Consider the following 21934-nt stretch of genomic DNA (forward strand, 5'->3'; position numbering starts at 1 on the left):
GGTATTTGGTGGAGTGTGCCACTTTGGTTCCGCATGCCCTTATGCGCTATTGAAATAAATTTGCACACTCATTACCCAGGCTACTTCCTTCCTCTCACATACCCCTGCATACTCATTGTTTAGCGTGTGAGCTGGGCCTGGCGTTGATTGCTCGAATGCTTAAAAAATTAGGGAAACAGCTGAAGGATACTGTTGATTTACTGTGTTTTACCCCTGGGCGACCCTAGCCCCAGGACACAAGTGTGATCTTCGCCTTCCATTAGGCACAGCAGTCCATATACAATCAGGACTGGTGAATGTGCTCGGACAGGTCCTGGGTGAAGTTGTAGTGGGAGTAATTGGCAAAACACATGAGCTCAGAACAATTTGAAAGTGGTATGTGATTAAGTCTTGTTGGGAGTCCTTAGTTGTTGTCTTCTGGACCGATTGCATCTGAGCAGAACTCCACGTGGTCCTTGAGGGGGCAGGGGGATAAGTTGATGTCTCAACCGTGGGGTTTGGGCAGGAACGAGGTTTCTTTTAGGGCCCCATGGGAGGCAGACAGCAAAATATCGTGTTAGTCATTTATTTGTTTATTTATTTATTTGTGTGGTTTTTTTTAAGCCTACTAGTGATCTTGATATTGAGGGACTGTAACTTTAGACCAGCTATGCAACGGGGTAAAGGATCCCAAATTGGAACAGAAGCTCAGGGCACCACTAAACTTTCTGCATTGGCCTGCAATCACCCGCCGACAGACTGTCAAAATCCTCAGCACACCTTAGGATGGCAAATTTCGCAGGGGGCGCCTTATGGTTAGTCTCGGTGAGCTATGTGAAATTGAGCCCCCAACAATCTCATGTCTTATTGCTGCCTCCTTCTGTGGTTTTTAAGAAGGCATTGATCCCCACTAGATGATGTATTGGTACAAAAGGCTGCTGGGCTTGCAGACGCAGATCCTGCTTATGACTTGCTTTCCCTTGCAACACTAAGCGCTTGTATGTTAAAGTGCTGTTTGCTGACTTAGGGCTTGGGTATTCCGGTACTCCACGCACAAGACAAGAGGGTCTCACCAAGTACCTCACAAGCTTGACCGAGCCTAATAGGTCCGCTTCTGCAGGATCTGGGGGGCCATGCTCTGCGGCAGGTCTCTTAAATTGCTGCGCTCCCCCTAGCTAAAGTGCTCAATGTATTTTATCTGGGGTGCTGGGGGCACTTACATCAAACCACCCCACCTCCAGCACTGACTTTGTGGTACGCAATTGGGGCTAGAGGCTGGAGAAGCTGTGAATCAGCAGGGAGCTAACTGCACAGTAAGGCGTCAGGCAACACACAGTGAGGAGACAGTAAAGAGACAGAGGGCAGTTGGAAGTGGCGAGATGAACTGCGCTGCACTGTGGAGGCAAGCCTCTGGTGGCACAAGCTGCACCAGTCTAACACTGGTCGCTTCTGCTCCACCGATGGGATTGCGGCACTAGCCTTACTGCGGGATGTGCGTTGCAGGTTGTACATCACTCCGACTCTGCTCTGCTCCAATTCTGCTCCAGGCTGCCCAGGATCAGCTGCCATATTCAGGCCACCGGCGATCAATGTGTGGTGGTGTCAGTGCTGGTGATGAGCAGCGAGATCCTCCCGCAAAGCGCGCCTGTCACGCTCTGCTCTCTCTGCCGTCACTTCCGTCACTTCCACAAATCAGCTCACTTCCACAAAAGTCAAGAGTGATTGATTTCAAATTGCACTATTGTAGATGGTTAGACAGTTCGTCCCAGTACAATCTCTTGGTCTCTCTTATCTACTTATAGCTCTGTAACAAGTAGGTTCCATGCGTAGAGGTGACACAGCATGCGTAGCCAAGTAGTGTCTTTTAAGTTATTTATTTGAGTCCATACATCAATGGTAGCAGCCCCACCAGAAGCAGGCTGCTAGCTGCTCAGCCCATCTTCCAACCATCAAAACACACACCAGGCACCCAAGCATTCCATTCATGTCCATCACACCAACATTCCATACAAACACTCACACTGGCTGAGCAGCTAGGGACTAGGTAAAAGGGAACATTATAAATACAACAGGAAGATACTATATTATCTTCTCCCCTTAAAACTGAAAAATAATTAAACAATGCTAAAATGAAAACAGCTAAACACAACAATGTACAAATGAAGTCAGAAGCCCATAACCCAGGGATGAATGGTAAAAACCACATAACGAGAGGGAAACAAGACTAGACAAAGGAGGAAAGAAGAATCTAAAGCTACACACAAACTATCGCCATCCTCCTCCTTTAAAGATAAAACAAAAAGAAAGTTCAACGAACGTTAAGCTCAATGACAAATAGTGAGATAACACCTTGTGAAACAATGTGCAGAGAAACATGGTAGAAACAGACCCCGAGAACTCTAACACTGTGACGAGACACATGGGAGTAACGCACCCCCAGAACACAAAGAATATGGGTGGACCACACCTATGTACATACTCCATACTATTGACAAAAACACTACGGGTGGACCGCACCCATGTATGTACTCCTCATTATGGGTGGACTGCACACATCTACGTACTCCTATGTAAGGAACACAACCAAGGGAAAAAAATGTGGAGAAGGGACTAAAACCCAACTTGCCACCCCTAATGTAAAGGACCAAACATGCTAAAATGGGACTACAACCCATAATGCAAACTGTAGATGCGACTCACACCTATTACTAATAATGTAGGTGGAACTAACACCCACTACAAGCTGATTAGATGGAACTAACACCCACTACAAACTGCGTAAGTGGGACTAAAACCCCTTACAACCTGCGTAGATGGGACTAAAACCCACTACAACACACTAGAAGAGCAACATACAGCACAAAGTGACTGATACACATTACACAACCAGCACAACGTGGAAGTGGGACTAAAACTTCATTCCATCCCTTAAGCAAGGGATACAGGCTTTGCAACTCAACAAGCCAAAAACAACAGAAAAAACTATATGACCACCATCTTGTAAGAAATGAAATGAAATGAAAAATTGCACTTATATAGCGCGTAACTACCCGGAGGCCTCGCAGCGCTTAAGGGACAATACACCCAAAAAGACAACACACACAAGTGCAGCACAAGGTGACATATACCCATGACCAAAAATATAAAGATGAGTACCACTAAACCCCAGATACATAGTCAGTTTGCCAAGAGTAATGACCCCAGCAAGCGTGCAACATAAGTCATATTACATTAATAAACAGTTGCAGGCAAGGATGCTTTAAGAACATGAATGTTACTTATGAAGTTGTCAGACCATACGCACAGGCTTTGTCATAAAACTAAAGTCAATGTCTATAAAGGGTTGAAATGGCAGATAACTAATTGGCCCATATATTGCAAAACATGTGTGGCAGACTGAATGAAGTATACCAAAGCTCATACTCTGCCAAGACCTTCAGGCAGACGCGAACAAACAGCAGGAGTTCACGTGGGCTAATGAAACAGTACCTGAGAACACTCCGTTGGAACAAACATTAGAGGGTCAACAGAACTGCAAGCACAAATTATGTTTCCTCAAAATAAAACCATCAATTACTTGGGCTGTTGTTACCCAGGGTAGATCTCCATCCAAAAGAAGTTGAAGATACAAACACAAAATGTGAGAAAAAAGCACAACCTTGTCTTGCCTCTTATCTAGATTCGCCAAGATGGTGGCACGTAGAGAATGCTGTGCCGAATGGCTCCCGGCGTTACCGTGCTGCAAAGCGTCCCGCAGCAGCAAAAAGCGGTGTACAACTAAAGACGTGAACCGAAGATCCCACAGCAGCGACACGCGACTCCATGACAATGGTGAGATGCACACACTGTTTTAAATGTTTAAATCTCTGGATAACGGTGTAACGATCCACATAGGGGGTAAACAGGAGAGGTGAGAATCACCATAACGACTCACAGTCCCTGTCACATCAACGTGGATCAAAACAGCTGCACCCATGTTGACATCTTCGTCAGTCAACTGGAAACAATTCAGTAAATGCTGTAAATTCTCACACAAACAAAAAACGGTGTCAAGGGCTGAATGAGGTGCAACACATGCACTAGGTGAAAATGCACACCGACCTGGTGCACAATACTTCAATTTGAACTGCAAATTGATGCTCATGAGGTCACTAGTGAGAATAAGGAGTGCCAGAGTCACTGAGTATATGAACCATCTAATTCACACTTGCAGGTTATTTTTGATGTCGAGCCAGAAAATAAAACTCAATGTTTGTTACATTGCAGTTCAGCAGTTGTGGAGAAGTAGAGCATAGCATGCCTTGGCTGGGGCTGTCCAGTGTAATGGACACTAGTGGGGCTGCGAGGCTTTTTGCTCAAGTTTCACTTGTTTCTTGATGCTCCATTTCATTGGTTCCTTGTGGATCTTTATCCATCTGTCTCCACACTGCCTCTGTTGTCTCTTTAGTACCATTTCCTCCAGGAAATCTACCTGCGCTATCTGTATGGTCATTTGTGAACCTCTACTTGTTCCAAGTGCTCTCTGCGCTCGTAGTCTCTTTAGGTTCCATCCAACTTGAAGAGATCCTTGGCTTGTCATCTTTAACTTCCTTGAGCCCACTTGTTATGCGTGAATAAGTCTCCAAATCATCGCCAAAATGTAACAAGTTCCATGCGTAGAGTTGAGACAGGATACGTAGCCAAGTAGTGTCTTTTAAGTTATTTATTTGAGTCTATAACATCAATGGAAGCAGCCTCACCAGGAGCAGCCAGCCTGCTGCTCAGCCCATCTTCCAATTGTGAACACACACACCAGGCACCCAAGCATTCCACTCATGTCCATCACACCAACATTCCATACAGAACACTCACACTGGCTGAGCAGCTAGGAACCAAGTAAAAGGGAACATTATAAATACAACGGGAAGATACTACAAGCTCCCTCCTAATTGGCCGACCAAAAGTGCACCTAGGACGAATGAAGGCATCTAATTTTCTCTCTGGAAGCAAAAGAGGACCTCGATTCAGCTAGATCAGTCCTCAAGATTAGATGCATTATGGGCAAGTCATTCATGCAGGTGCTTCTCATTATTTGCCTAAAAAGATCAAAATGTCTGGAGACCAACAATTTTTAAGCATGAATTTTTAATTCATTAATTTAATTATTTTAAAACGTTTTAATAATTTTAATTTAGTAAATATTACTTAAATAAATACATTATTAAATAAGTGATTTTTTTTATCATTTTCAATTTTAATTAAAACATTTTAAGTATCATTTTTAATTGGTATCCTTCCGGCTGGATCTACTAACATTCAGAAAACAGCATGTCTCATCTGCCTGCTGGCTGCACTGCTAGAATTTGCGCAACTCACTTCCCCTGCTCTCCACATTACCGTGCTTAAAATGTTGTGTTTCTCAGATACTTCCATTCTGGAACCCCCTAACCATCTTCGTAATTGCTGACATACTGTTTCACCCTTCTGATTTGGTTGTACACCCTTAACCTGCTCCATTAAATACACCTTCTTCTCATTTCTAGTGTGCAAGTCTTTCTCAGCTTTGTCTTGATTTTTACATTTTCCTTCAGTCCTGATTACAGGTAACGAAAATGTTGTTGTATTCTTTACTATTCTATATATATTTTACTCTCTTATCCGGACTGTTCCATGGGTACTTTTCTTTTGGTTACACTTTGCATTACTGGCTCACTTACTGGTTTCTTAAATCATTACTTGCAATTTAAGCTTCTCACCGTATTTGGAAGAGTTTTCAGTTTAACCATTTAAAGTACCTGACATTTAATCTCTCCCTTTGCAAATATATTTCCATTTGGTATTGTTGCCTGGCTTTTCACTTTTTATTTGTTATTAATATCTCGAATAATCAAAGCACCAATGTATTTATGTATGTCTTTCTTTTGTACTGTTGCCTTGTGTTTACTCTTTGTTGTTAATTATCTCACATAGGTAAAGAGCCTGTGGGCAAGTGTACTTTTCTTGTATTATTCAACCTGTACCCTTGTATGAGTTGTAAATCGCTTAAACGCACATTCTAGAGCCATGTTGGCACAATATGAAATAAAATAATTTAAATATGCATAGTAGAGAAGACAGTATTAAATAATGTAACATTAAACAACATGCAATGCCAAGGAAATACAAATCTGTCTGCAAAAACAAGGTGAAAGCCTGAATTATTCTCAGACAGATTTCAGACCATTTGCTTGTACCCACTGTGCCATTCTACACAGAGAACCACATTATGCAAATCAGACTTGGTCCTGGTCCAAGAGAAACAGTCTATCCCCAGCTGACAGACCAGGTGTCCTATAGAGGGGAACATAAGCAAGCCCATACCTGTTTTGATCTACATAGGTCTCGCCACTGAGGGATTGCTTGAGTCCTATGGCACAGTGAGCACATGTCCCACATCTGGGCATACCCATCACACTTAGGCTGTCAACTGCTAAAACAATAAGGCGAAGGAAGGAGTGTTCGAATTAATATCAAGCAGTGGCAAAAACTCAGAGCTGCATTCCAGACCATCGTTTGACATCTACTGTACCTTTCTAGACAGAAACCTTCCTTATGCAAATCAGTCTTTGGTATTCCTCAGTGAGAAGCCATATGTGTAACGATTATGCCCAGCTGTCGGTCCAATGCTCACCCTGCCACTGGAACTAAGATACTGCCAAATAATGAGGCCTAACTAGCACAAAACATGTTTGGGTTGCTTGTGTTACCGGTCAAAGAGGGCCTGTCTTGGCAGCTCGGGCTGGATTGTTTTTATTGGAGAAGGAACAGGCTAATCTGCATATGGCAGGGTGGTCATGAGGTGGCATGGTGGGCAAAAAAACGGTGGATTGAGATAAAGCTTCAAGTAATTATCAGTGGCTGAGATTAATTCAATCACTTTTTCCATCACCTTTTTGCATTCCACAGAAAATAAAAAACAGCAGCTATAAAGGAATATCTCAACAAAACAATATGTATTTTAAACCAGATTATGGAATCTTAATAATAATGTGTATAGAACAGTTAGACAGCAGCTAAAAGTTCACCTACTTATCTTTTTGTAGCATATCTAGGGCCCGACCCTTTTCCTTTCACAGGACAGGAATATAATGATTTGTCCTCAACGCATAAAAACGTAACTGGACTAAGGAGAAACGCACAGGGCACTATTCACAAGTAAAGTTACACTTTTATGTACGTTTACTAAATTTCGGTATTCACAAATGTAAACTTAAACCAAAAGTCAAACTTTATTACTTTTCAGCATTCACAAAGTTAAACGTAGACCACAAGTCTAACTTTACTCCTTTTCGGTATTCCCAAAGGTAAGTTTCTAATAGTAAAGTTAGTCTTTTGATCTAAGCTTACCTGTGTGAATACCGAAAAGAAGTAAGATAGCTTTTGGTTGAAGGTTACCTTTGTGAATACCAAAAAGTAGTAAAGTTAGAATTTTGGTCTAAGTTTACTTTTGTGAATACCGAATAGGAGTAAAGTTACACAAAAGTGTAAGTTACGCTAGTGAATTGAACCCACTCATTTTTTTGTAAATACGTATGTTAATTCTCTGCTCATATCTAAAATTCCATAGGAACTTTTGCTCTTTCTGCAGGTGCACACTCTTGTCAGCACATTGAATAATTCCACTGGATGCATAACATGCGACAATTATCCAGCTCAGTTTTCTAAAGGTTGACAATTACTTCGTTCATTCTACGACTGCAAGTTACCTTCACTGTTTTTCACACTGCAGCCGTAAACAGTAAACTACATGACTTAAGAATGATATTGCGTATAGATCCCGTGCTAACACCTCCATCCAGATTTTCAAAGCTGACCTCAAATCTCTTCTCTTTCAAAGACACTTTCAGAACTAATACCCTCATTCTCAGATTCCTCCAGGAAGTTAATTCATCATTGTAAATTTGTAACATCTTCTTATTTATTCCCTACCCTTGATTGCTGTGTCTGATATTTTGTGATTGCCTATATGGTTTTACTCTACCTCTCCTGTTGATTTTTGTGACGTTCTATTTTGTACCATTTCTCTCATGTAACGTAACTGGTTCTATTGTACAGAGCTCTGACACCTTCGGGTAAAGTCCTTTTTATAAAAATGCATTAAATAAATAATTCCGCACGTTTCATTGTTCCCATCACATTGTACGTTGACTGCAGATGCTGAGCGCTCACCCGTATTAAAACAGTTTAATCTATTGCGAATCGATTCATATATTGTATATTTTCCGATATATCAAAATAATCCTGATACTTCATTCAGTTGAATATGAAGACGTGACGTCTTTCAGGAGCTAACTTCGTTGTTTCTGGGGATAAAATATATTTACTTAAACGCAATTTATTCTAAAACGTTTCTTATACACCTGACTAAAACAGCACTCGATTCTATATCTTTCTACATATGAAATTCTCTGACATCTTCTGGTAAACGCTGCCACCTACCGGGGAAGACTAGGTACTGTCTATTCGCATGATGACCACATTCTCGATTTTTTTTATAGCGAGTTTTGTAAGAAGTTAAAAGGTACAGCATTTCCTTTAATTCTCAATTTTTGGACTCGGAATACAGGCATACTGCAATTTTACCAACCTGCCGATAAAGTCATCTCTTTTCCCGGCATCCTTGTCCCACACCGTGATATCAACGATTCCACCACGTTCTTCGTAGAGGTGAAGGTCAAATTGTTCCCTCCACTGAGGATTTAACGTTTTTGGCATCGTCTAAAACAGAGAATACAGTAGTTAAACTCCTGGTTAGTCTTCGGTGTATTTGTGCACACCTATCAAAACAAATACACACACACACACACAAGCGTTAGGAATACATGCTTTTTTTGTTGATAGTAATGTTGTCTCACTCATTGACAGACGTTGACACAATATAAAGTATCTGGGCGCCTCGGGTACGAATGTCAATTTTCGTTCAAATTAACAAAGAGGACGCATAGCTAGCTATCTGTGGATCTTAAAACTTTGTTTTACATTTCAACTTCGCATAGGAGTGTTTTGCCGAAACAAAGAACAGTTAACAGTATGACACCAAAGCTTGACAGGGCATAACAAGTCCTGCACAGCGGATACTGATGGTGAAGTCCTGGGCACATGACATTTCCAAAGGTCATACCCTGGGCCTAGTGAACACTGGGGATAGAAGTAGGCGACGTCCTTCGTGCGATTATCACGAGCATTGAACTGAGATGCAGTGGAGTGCCGTGGTTGCACTGATTTATAATACTAGTAAATGTCAGTTATTTCTAGGTGTAGTTTCCTGAAATATACAGAAGTATAAATATTATGTATAGTATATGTAAGAAATTGGGTTACTGGTTGAGGGGGTGAAACCCTACTTAAACAGCAACAACAATCCTCGTCAAGGTGAAGCCACAAGCAAACTACAAATTAATCTGTGCTCAGTCCTCTGGTAACTTGGCCCAGCGCAGTCAGGCTTAACTTAGAGGCAATGTATAAAGTATTTATGCAGGTATTCAAACAGTAATAATGTGATAACACAACACAAGAAAAAATCCACACCAAATTAGAAACAGTGGGTATCTTTTAAATAATATCACAAGACCAAAGCGACAAAGATCACATCAGTAGAACCAGAGACATGTAGCTTTGAAGATTTCAGTCAAAATAGTGGTAACTGTGATTATCTGGTCACGCCAGACAGAGTTAAAGACACAAGTCAAGCCAGGCCAATTGTAATGGAACCAACTACAGGGTCCCACTTAGTCCCACCAATCATGGTACCCTAATCCTGGTTGCGCAGAGATGCAGAGTCCCACTTCAAGGATGCCTTGCACAGTAGAGGCGATGCAAGGTGTGGGTGAGAAGATGCATTGCACAATGCCAGTTCCAATGGGGGGGATGCAAAGGACCTTGTGTTGGGGAAGTCCTCACAGCAGATGTGATACATCAGTTCCAAAGGTGATGCTTCCAGCAGCAGAAGCAATGCACTCGTTCTGCGAGAGATAAGCTGCTCCGTATAGGAGATGTGTAATTTCTGCGGAAACCACAGATGGCCTGCTAAAGCACTTCCAAGGGTCAAGGACTGGGGTGGCACCACTTGGGAGGACTGGACTTACAGATCGCAGAGTCCAGGTGCTGGGTTTCAGGTTGTAGGAAGTCTGTCCGTCCCTGAGACTTCTGATCAGGAAGCCAGTCAAGTAGCCATTGAAGTCACTCTGGGGTCTTGGGTTTAGAGATGAACGTCCAGCCCGTCTCATCCAGGCAAGAGGGTAGTAGTGCCGCAAGTAAGCACAGAGGGGAAGCATTCCTTCTGGGCAGCAGTCTAGCATATTGGCAATCCTTTCAGCAGCACAACCGTCCTTCTTCCTGGCAGAGTTCAAAAGTCTAGAAATGCACTGAAGAGTTGGGTTTAAGGGTCCAATATTTATACTTAGTTCCCACTTTGAAGTAGAGAAAGCTTCTAGAGGTTTCCATACCCATGGGGTATCAGGTGCCCGTCATCCCTGTCCTGGCCCCAGCTTGTATGGGGTCACAAAAGACTAGTGAGAGACCCTTTGTAGGAATGCTCAGGCAGAGCCCTTGTGCCGTGCAATTGTGATAGGTGCCATCTCCTCCCCCTCCTTTACTCAGAGCGGCTCATCCTGCCAACACCTAGCTTTTCTTTGTCTTACTGTCTAAAACCAATACACAAGTTCGAATTTTGAATATTTGTGTTTACAACTTCACAACATAAAAACATTACAGCCTCAACTATGCATGCAGATCCATTGAGATAAAGGTACTATTTATCACTATTGTGGATGAAGGTGATGGGCATCAGTCTCAACTCGAAGCTTCTGCATTATGACCCCTTCTTACTTTCAACAATGGAACTCAATGTATCTGCATCAGGTGCAGCCCATCATTAACAGATGATTATTGTTAACCAACTCAGTGGCACTCATTTTATCGATCTCAGAAGGATGAAAGGCTAAGTGGATCCACCGGGATTAGGACCTGTGACCATGAGGTCAAATATAGGTCTCTACAGTGGACACATTAGTCCACTTACCACCAGACGCGGTTGAGCTTCCCTCTGTTAAGTAATTGTAACAAGGAATCAGAGATTCAGCAATCAGAGATTTCATAAGTTAGTTACATGTCCTGTAAGGTAAAAACCTGGGTTTGGGTCTTTGCAGTGTATTAATGAATGTGCATTTGTTTCAAATAGCATGGTTCATTGTTTTATTTCTGATCTTGATCTGCCTAAACCTACTGTTCAGAGTTTCTCTTACACAATTAAAAACATTATAATGCTATCGCTAATGAATAGCATTGCCAGAACTTTGTTGTTTGGTGCACTTTAATGGTGCACTTGTTCCAAACAACAAGTTGTAGTGTGTTTCTTGGTCCATTTATAGTGGTGGTCACCACTGTGTAGTTATAGTTAGGTCAGAGTTTTCATAGTAAGAGCATTTTTTGTTTCAATGATAACTTTGGTGCTGTATGACAATTCTTCATGAAACTTTCCTAAAAAAAAGTGAATTCACCTAAGCTCTTTCATGGAAAGGGCTGGGGTGATCGGTCAACCAGATGCTGAGAAAAAGGGGAGGGGAGCTAAAATTGTATTTTTACTGGCCAATTCCCATAGAAAATTGATACAAAAAAAGTCTGAATATTTTTACACCAAATCTCCTCAGAAAGCTCTCTTTTTGCCAATTGGTGTCAATCCATTCACACATTTTCAAGAAATGCATGTTTAAAGAGGTGCTAGGGTGGGCTTGAAAGTGTTAAAAAAAATCGTTATATATCCAGTGTTGGACCTGGCCCTTTTCTGGCAGGTTCACCCCGCAACTTTTTGCTTTTTCCTAGCCTGTTTCTGGAACCTGGTGTTGGTGATTTTAGGCCTTTGCGCACTTTTTCACTGTGGTACAGTGTAAAGTGCGTGAGCTCTCTGTGTATGTGTGGTGAGTGACCTGCCCTCCCATAGCAATGCATGGGGAATATGTGTGACCATGGTAGTTCCTGATGTGTGGGGAGTGCAGGGTTTGGTATGCGCGAACTCGTGAGATTGAATGCTGCGTAATGATGTATGCGGCATGATTGTGTCTAGTGTAGAAGTGCCACTTTTAGAAGTTGGCATATTTGTGTAATTTGTGTCTGGCGTGTGATTGGCTGAGGCTGGCTGGTGAGCCTGGCTCCAAGAGTCTGGGAGGTTCTGCCCCGGTAGTGAATGGAGTGTTTAGCATGCTGATGTGAGGGGAGGAGTGAGCCTGGGCCTGCTTGTGGATTGACCGTCTGGTTTGAGGGTCCTGAGTGAGGCTGGGTTTTCCCGACACAATGCTGGCTCCACCCCCTGGGGTGCGTCTGATGTCCCTAGCCTGGCCAGTGAAAGGAATTCCCTATAACCAGTTCTAGCTGGTTCTCACACTGCCTGCACCCTGCTAGACAAAGGATTTCTCTGTATAAAAAGGGGCTGTGTCCCCTTCCAAAATGTTCTTGTTTCTAACTTGAATCCTGCCAGGGTCATGCTGCTGCTTGGGCCCAGGGGAAGCCCTGGGCCCTGCCCAGCCCCTGGATACCTGATGGACTGCTGATGTCCTGGACTCTGGAGACCTTTTACTGGGTCCCCTTTGCTACACTAAAATAGAGAAGCGAGTGCCCACCTCGCTTCTCTATTTTATTTTAATCTCGAGGGTGCCCACCCCTCGTTTTGCCCCGAAATCACTGCCGCGGCCCGAGCCGCGTCAAGATGGCCGCACAGGAAGTCAGGCAGCCTTGCGCCTGACCATAGGCGGGACTTCCGGGTTGCAGAGGAAGTCCGCCCCATTGCCGCGCTGTGATTGGCTGCCACCGCCGGCCGGGGGAGGAAGCGTGGCCTGTTGCGGGGCTCCCGTGTGCTGAGGGAGCCCCGGGAAGAGGAGGAAGCTGTCCGGCGTAAGGGAGAGCCCCGGGATGCAGTGGACGTCGCGGCCCCAACCTTCAGCAGTACCCGGACCCCGGGAGCGGGACCGGGCGAACAGGAGGGCGCTGCCCTCGCCAACGAACCGCACGGAGGAGAGCCGCCCCAGGAGCCGCCTCCGCACAGGGAAGCTGGTGAGTGTGGGCGTCTTGGCTCAGGGGCATTGCTTGTGTTCGAGTCCCCCGTGAGGGGCTCCAACGGCGGCCGCATTCTCGCTGAGAGCCCCAAGAGGTTCAAAGAGCACCTTTGTCTTTGGGAGTCCCCGGGAGGGGGACTCCAGCTTACAGCGCCGCATCTGTTTCCCGAGCCACGGAAGGCTCAAGGCGCCCTTTGTGCAGAGCCCCGAGAGGCTCAAGCTGCACCTTTTGTTTTGCGAGTCCAGAGAGGCTCGTGGGGGCAATTTATTTGCGAGCCCAGAGAGGCTCGTGGGGGCAATTTGTTTGCAAGCCCAGAGAGGCTCATGGGGGCATATTTGTTGAGCCCTGAGAGGCTCTCTGCCCACATGGTTGCGTTTAGAGCCCAGAGAGGCTCCATGCCCACATTGTTGTTTTGCGAGCCCAGAGAGGGCTCTTAGGGGGCAAAGTTATTGACAGAGCCTGTGTGGCTCCAACGTTCTGCGCAGTGTTGTGTCAGAGCCTGTGTGGCTCCAACGATTGGGCGCAGTCCTGTTCTAGGGTCAGTGAGGACCCTGTCGCAGTTTTGATTCCCAGCTGCCCAGCAATTAGTGGGCAGCTGCACCGTTTAGGCACTTGGGATTGTCCTCAGCTGCCCAGCAATTTGTGGGCAGCTGCCACGTTTAGGCCCCTGCCTTTTGGACACAGGGCGTCCTAGCCCCAACAAGGCCAGTTGGCCTAGGGACTGCCACAAGTGGTGGCTCATAAGTTTTGCGCAATATGTGTGGTTTTATTACACCTCTGAATGTTTTTAGGCATCATGTGTTTTTGCGCTATTGAGTTGTGTTCTGGCACCTCTGAATGTTTTTAGGCATCGTGTGTCTCCTTGTTCTTACACCGCTAAATGTATTTCTATGCATCATGTGTCTTCCTTGTTCTTACACCTCTGAATGTGTTTTTATGCATCATGTGTTTTCCTTCCCTGCACCTCTGAATGTGATTGGATGCATCATGTGCCTTGTTCTTACACCGCTGAATGTTGTGATGCATCATGTGTAATGTGTTCTTGCTTATACCCCTAAGTGTATTTTATTCTTAGGTGGTTGTGTTTTGCCTATTATAGTTATACTAGAGAGGTTATGTGTCCATGCGTGATCTAGGCCTAAGGTTATTAGTATTGCGTAGTGTGTACCTACCTTTACCAGTAGTTACTGCTTGTGACCTATAATTGCCCTAAAGAACTTTTTAATATTTTACAAAACTTTATAAAACCCACAGCGTGTGAAAGTTCAGACGACTTTTCACAGGAATTGTGTGATAAAGTCTCGCTGTTCTTTGAGGACAAAATCAACACTATCTATGAAAAAATATTAGCTGCCAACAATATCAGCAAAAGTCAAACTAAAATTGGTCCCACCGCTATTTCTGTTTTAGACAATAAAACCTCCCTGACGCTTTTCCCTCCCATCACTCATACAGAGCTTCTTACTCTCTGTACTCATATTAAAACAGGATCCCCTAATGACCTGGTACCGGCTAAAATGGTCGGCCCTTTGATCCCTTTATTAGGTCCCCATATTCTGGAAATGGTAAACATCTCCCTCAAAACAGGCCAAGTCCCAGCAGATTGGAAAAAGGCAGTGGTGAACCCAATAAGAAAGAAGGCTTCATCCCCCTGGACAGACCTATCCAACCTGCGTCCCATCTCCCTCCTACCTTACCTAGGCAAGATCACGGAGAAGCACGTGAACACCTATCTCTCGAAACACCTTGAAGCGACGGAAGGCCTGGACCATTCCCAATCTGGGTTCAGGCCTAACCACAGCACAGAATCAGCACTTCAGACAGTGACCAATAACATCAAAATGGCACTGGATGATGGTTGCTCTATGGTTCTGGTGCTGTTGGACCTTTCCGCCGCTTTTGATACGGTGTCTCACAAGGTGCTTCTCCATCGCCTGAAGGAGGTAGGAATAGAGGGAGAGGCTTTGGCATGGTTGGAGAGTTTTCTGTCCGGGCGTTCCCAAGAGGTTAGGCTGGGCTCCCACAAGTCCACCTATCGGGAGCTCAATAAGGGGGTGCCACAGGGCTCCTGTTTGAGCCCGACACTCTTCAACATATATGTGGCCCCCCTTGCCAACCTAGCAAGATCTTTCGGGTTCACCCCTGTATCCTACGCTGACGATACCCAACTTCTTTTTCCCTTCAAAACTCTCACACCTGCAATAAAAAAATCTTTTGCAGAGGGGATGAGAGCCATTGCAGACTGGATGTCATCGAATTGTCTGCAGTGCAATGTCGGGAAAACAGAGGTTGTGTTGTTCGGCCAAGCAACAACACACTGGTCCTCTGACTGGTGGCCTCTGGAACTTGGCCCTGTTCCTACCCCCAAGGTTAAGGTCAAGAACCTGGGAGTTATGTTTGACCAACAACTCATTTTTAAGGACCATGTCAATCAAGTAGCCGGCACCTGCTTCCGGGCTATAGGGATGCTCAGACGTGTCTTTCCCTATCTCCCGGATCACCACAGGAAAACCCTGGTGCAGGCTCTTGTTATTAGTAGGATCGACTACTGCAACGGATTGCTCCAAGGAGCTAATGAAGAGCAAATCAAGAAATTGCAGGTCATTCAAAACACGGCCGCAAGGATTATCATGAATGCTCCTCCTAGGACTCCATCCTGTCCCCTATTGTCTCAGCTTCACTGGCTCCCTGTGAAGAAGCGTGTTCATTTTAAGACCCTGTGTATCATACACAAGAGTCTAATGGGGATGGGCCCGAAGTACTTTATAGATATTTTCAAGCCTTACACCCCAGGACGCTCTTTGCGCTCTAGCGACCAACTTTTACTTAAAGTACCCAGAATTAAGAAGGCCAGGCAAGGTGGACGTGCACTGGCCCACACTGGACCTGTCCTATGGAACTCACTGCCGCTCGAACTAAGGTCAATTACCAACCACATGATGTTTAGGAAAAACCTCAAGACCCTTCTGTTCCCCAGCTACTAACTGCCCTCCCATCTTTGGACACAGTTTCTTACTCTCTCAATACTCGCAGCTATAGCGCGGAGATACCCCTTCGGGGGTCTAGTCTGGCGCTTTATAAGCATATAAAATAAATAAATAAATAAAAATAAATTTTGTGTTACACTTATTCTAAGTTCTAAAAGTGCTATTTCTACTAAGTGCTGATTCTGACAGTGGCACATGTGGCCCTGTCTTGTACATAATCCCTTGTGAATATTGCCTGTGCCAGTTGGCACAATGTAAACGTGTGATTCTATCTGATGTGTTTAGACAATACAGAAGTTATTTTTATATAACCTTGTGTGGAGTTCCTTTTCTGGTGTGCCTAGGATGTTGTTGCTGTTGTGTGCTGGCCCAAATGCTTTACACATTGCCTCCGAGTTTAGCCTTACTGCTCGTGCCAAGCTACCAAAGGGGTGAGCAGGGGTTATCTTGGCGTGTGACTCCCTTCACCCTGACTAGAATGGTGGTTTCTGCCTGGCTTTGGCGTCAGCCTTAGCCTACCAGAAATAGCCAGTTCTAACATCCAGACACTGGAGCCTGCAGTATTATACATTTTACAAACAACGGTTTTTGATTGGCTGAGAGAAATTATCTCCCGTCACCCTTTTCGTTACCATGAAGCAGAAAGATCTGCTTGGCTGTCTACCATTCAACCTAAACAAATTTAAAACAAAAACATAAAAGGAGGCCAGATGGAGGTACCCTGACCACCTAGCACTCATCGGTAAGAGACATAGGAGGACCCCTTCCGCCCTGCCCAAAAATATTGTATAGCTGTAATCCTGTGGAACCCAGCATTACATGAGGTACTGCGATGCTTCTGTGGGAGCTGTATTGTGGGGACTGTGCCAACTTCACTGGTTAAAGCTTTCACAGTCCCACCATACCAATGATGTGATGGTTGATTGCGGTACAGCAGGAGTACTGCAAAAACAATTTAAAAGGGGGAAAATGCGGGGTGAGGATCTGCAGCTGGTTGGCTGCCTGTGGGAGAGTAGAAGCAGGACCTGGCCAGAGGTCAAGCCCTGCAGCAAACTCACTGCTACACACTACCAAAAGCTGTGCTCAGCAAAGAAGTTCAGTAAATATGATTAAAAAAACACACCACAGTTCATTGAAAAAAACAAAGGTGAAAGAGACATAGTGTGGACTGGCAATAAAACCTTACTTTACGTTAAACAAAACTTAGAAATTCACTTAAAGAACAAAAGTAAAGGTGACCTTATACTTAGGTATGGTAATAAGAGTATACCTTACATAAAAAAACTTAGAAATTCACTGAAAAACAAAAACTAAAGTGACTTGTGTTTTCAGCTTTCCGCTTTCTATTCAATTTGTTTATTTTATTTTACTATTCTTTACATACACTGTTAGAATAGGAAAGTGGACCTCTTGTGTACTTCCATTGCTGGTAAATTTTAAGTTGAGGCAGTTGTTGTTAATCTCATTTACAGAATCTGTAGCACTGCTAATGTACCCTCTTTGCATGAAAAAAAGGCAGTCTATAAACTGCATCCACAGGACCATATGTTCTGACCATTTCCTTGCAAATTGGCTTTTCAGCACCTGCTCTACCCAAAAGCCCATATACAAATTATCATACTGGGGGTGAAGCAGGTGCCTATTACCATGCCTACGACTTGCTTGTGGATCTGCTTCTTGAGCAAAAGTTAATTATTTGCCAAACATCACCTGGTCATGCTAGATAGCATCTCTGTATGCTCCAATAACATCAGTGTTCTTACGTTAAAAAAATGCTCAATTGCTCTCAAACCATCATCATGTCCTATACTGGTATACAATGACGTAACGTCCAAAGTAATTGTGACATAATCTGCCTCCCAAGAAACGTCAAATATGTGTTTAAGTAAATCACCAGTATCCTGTACATAGACAGGTACACTTCTCACATAATCACTCAAAAAGTAGTCCACATACTTGAAGGTATTCTCAACAAAACCCTTAACAGCTGATATAATTGGACTTCCTGGTGGGGAGGTTTCATTTTTGTGGACCTAAGGAATTAAATAGAGATTGGGGATTCTTGGATGATCATTTCTCAGAAATAGGTATTCACCCTGGTTAAGCAATCCTTCATTGCACCATTCTAGTATTTCTGAATGACATTGAATTCTTACTTGGTCGTTTTCTTGTCCTGACATCTCGACATAACACGTTTAATCATTAAAATATTGATACACCTAATTTTATACATGTTTATGGGCCACAAGACTACATTGCCCCACTTGTCAGACTCCCTTATTACAACACCTGACCTTCTTTGTTTGCTTATAAGGTCATTGTAATTCTTTTGTTTGGAAGCCAGTTTGTGTTTTTAGAAACCTTTGTATACAGGAGCTTAAGGTCTTGTGGAACTTGGTCAGAAAATATGTCCATGGCACCTTGTTGCTTAACTGGCAAGGAGGAAGTTGGTGTTTTGAAACTGCTTTTCACCTCCCCACATACATCTAATCCCAGGAAGACAATACATTCTTGTAAAGTGGGTGTATCATCAATTCCCAATATTTCCTTTTTTAATTGTTTTGGTTGCTTCATCAGTTTCAGGGCAGAAACTTGCAAAAGTTCTTGTCTACTCTGTGGTGATTTACCATTAGGTTTGGCGGTTCTTTGCTTTGTGGTAAAAACGTGTTAAGTTTTAAATTCCTAATGACCGTGAAAATGTTAATCGGTGTCTGGCTGTAGTTAAACAGGGTCACAGTGGAATAGAAGAGTCCAAAAGAAAATATCTTTTTTTCTTCATCTATTATTTCGATTTCAGAGAGATTCTTAATTGTTTTAGGATTACAGTCAACTAATTGCATCTCTGTCTCACTTATTTGGCTGTAGATGCTTCTCTTCTTCCTATAGCTTCTCCTCCTCGTTTGGGACCAATTTGAGTTCTTCTCTCTGTGGCAACTTTGCCCTTCTGTATAGTCTTAAGAAAATGCAACTCATCTACAACTGTTGCATCTGAGAAGATCGGGATTTTTGGCCCACACAATGTACCCTCCTCCAAATCAGTCTCTACAGCTTAGCTATGAGCCAGTCTCATATTTCTGCTGCTCTTCTCACTGGATATCGCTGTCAGTCAGCTTTTGTCTCCGTACGGTACCAAGCTTTCTGGCAAAGCTGAAGATTTGACCTCTTTCGTAATTGAGTTTATCATGCCTGAATTTTACTGCTTTCATCTCCTTAACAGTTTCTTCCTGCTTAGTCAGTCTCACTTTCATGTCACTCATGTATTTATCCATGTAATCCTGGTCTGCATTGCTTTTAAGATAGTCTGTTAATTTTACAATCTCTTCTAATAAAGCTTTACAGTCCAGATCTGCATATATCACCAGTATTGGAGCAATGAGTATGCAGAGACCCCTTGGAATATGTCTGACCTCCAAGTATCTTTGAAGAAATTTACTCTCCCACCATCCAGATATTTCAGTCTGAGAGAATTTCTCCAATCATTTATGAGTACTCCATGAGTCCTAATTTTGAGCTGACCCACTATCATTTTTCTGAGCCCATCATGGTTGAGGTTGGCATTTTATCTTTAAAGACTTTCTTTGCTGCCTACTCCACCTCCTTTAGCAAATTGGGAGGCATTATAGAGTAGTCTGTATAACACACCCAGCCTGATAACTCTTTCAGCATTCAAGTGTAAATGCTAAATGCATAAGTATGCTGGACCCCTCTTCCACTTTGATTTCACAATTTCTTACCAGTAGGAGTAAACCAGATCAACGGGCATCCTCCTGCCTCCAGCATTCTACTGCTGACTGTAAATGTTTCTTAGTGGGGAGCTCTGTGGCCCTTGTGCTGATGATAAATTGAGGCAGCTGGCCTGCCGCATTGCTCCAGTATGAGGAGGTGTTGGTGTAACCGAGCCTGCTCTTTCTGATATATGAACACTTTCTGCACCCTCTAGTCTAAGCAAACGACACCAACGCTCATGAGTTATTCAGCAATTCTTTATTCAGTAATGTAAACCATAACAGGTTTCAGTCGATTCAAACTTCCTTAGTCAGACACAGGAGAAGCATTTTGGTAGTACTTTTAAAGTGATTCCATGCTCAATTTATTAGTTAACATGGACAATAGGTTGTACTTTTCGTGTAATAATTATGTATAAAGTGTTACACTAAAAATTCCTTTTAACATGAATCTTAATCAAACACACAAATTAAATGCAAGCCTTAATTACCTTTGTCAATTTAAAATCTCAAAGTACTCAAGTGCATTATACCAAATTACATAGAAAAAGTACTATTTCATCAAGTCTTCAGGAGTAAAGACCTACCCTTCTCAAAGACTACTACAGTAATGGTTAAAAGAAAAGAACATCAAAAATATAACAACAATTATTCCAATTGAACGGTATTCCCTTTTGTGTGTCATCCTGTGTACAGTGCCTGTATACCTGGTTATTCATATTTTCCGAACCATAACTTTGAAACCAAATGACAAATTCATTCAAGGGGATCTCTAAATATCTTCACTGTAAAAGTTAATTTTGCTTTATTGTGTTTTAAGAGGTATTAATTGCTGAAGCAACACTATGTTAGCCCTCCACATGTTCACGTAAACACTGGACATCGATAGCCGCTTCATCGTTAGCCACATATTCTATGCTCTGTTGTTCTATTAGTTACCATCAAAAAGATCTCTCAACCGAAGACTAACAAAAATCTTTCTACTTGTCTCAAAATGGTCCCCAAAAATCACAGACTGTTACAATTCACCCAAGTGCTTGCTTCCCTGGATGCCAACTGGATGTTCTATCCCTAGTTCTTCCTTTTTCCCACAGATTAGAGTGTCTCCTATATTGATAACTAAATGCGATCTGAATTGTGCAAAAGTGATGCTAGAACTCAAGCGATCATGAAGTGTGAGAGGTATGGTATACACTCAAGACACTCCCATTTTTGGGTTCCTCAATCAAGGCTCCTACTCTGTATTTTGTCTTCTCTTCTTTGCAGGAGGCTCATCTCAGCCAGTGAATCTATTATTTGTAATCACCCAGAATGAATTTAGGGCGTTCCTTCTTGATGAAGACGTTTATGTGATCCTTGAAAGTACGATTGTTTCCTCATCAAGTCTGAGGCAGAAAAATCACTGCAACTGCGGGCATGGAAATTCTAGACCTCTGTTGTTGGTTCCTCCTTGAATGAGTGTTTCCTTGTCGTGGAGTTTCTACTGTAATTTAACCATTTTGGCAATGTCTTTGGGGCCATTAACTGCAGTTCTCCCCTCCCCCGAATTGAAGATCCCGTGCTCTCATCTGGTGACAATGGATGCATCCCAAGATAGGAAAATCCATCAATTGATCTCTCTATACTGTGTACTTCCATTTTTAACCGGTTATTGACTGCTGGCAACATTGGGGCGGAGGCAGGATCATCATTGCCGCTCGGAGCTTCTGCTCCGCTGAAGCCTCGCGTTCAACAACCAGCGCGGCGCTCAAACCCCATTTTAACAGATAATTAACCTACCTCCTGACGTCTGAAGGTTGGGACCGTCTGCCGCTGTGGGCGCCATACAAAACAGACACTGCAACACCGGGATTTCAGCAAATGACCTTCCCGTTTATACTGCCTCAAGATGGCGCCTAGGATGGAACGGACCAGCTTTTGAATTACCGGAGCTGTGTGGCCCGTCCGCTGCACGTGGAAAACATCCCTTGGCCGCAGTGGACATGCCGGTTTGTTTGCCCTGAGCCTAGAGACACCTGTTTGCCGAAGATCGAGGTGAGTATAATGCGCAAGGCTAAATGGCGGCTCCCACAGCGCTGCCCATCGTAATGGGTGATGAGCCCCAGCGCCCTTTCAGGGTCTGCACATGCCTCGAGAGCCCTTCCCTCCCCACAAAGCTTTGTCGTACTTGGCTCACTC

The 21934-nt window shown here is 43.6% G+C and overlaps 1 protein-coding gene across 3 annotated transcripts in view; it reads right to left on the minus strand.

Moving 5' to 3' along the window:
- Positions 1–21934, minus strand: part of MCTP1 (multiple C2 and transmembrane domain containing 1) — a 2466151-nt gene that overhangs the window by 1019519 nt on the left and 1424698 nt on the right. For all 3 annotated transcript variants that reach the window (XM_078675397.1, XM_078675396.1, XM_078675394.1), the window contains one exon: positions 8585–8715. In XM_078675397.1, the coding sequence (XP_078531523.1) occupies positions 8585–8715 (131 nt within the window). The remainder of the gene's footprint in view (positions 1–8584; positions 8716–21934) is intronic.

Source organism: Lissotriton helveticus, chromosome 2_1 (assembly GCF_964261635.1).
Source record: "Lissotriton helveticus chromosome 2_1, aLisHel1.1, whole genome shotgun sequence".
Taxonomy (NCBI): Eukaryota; Metazoa; Chordata; class Amphibia; order Caudata; family Salamandridae; genus Lissotriton; species Lissotriton helveticus.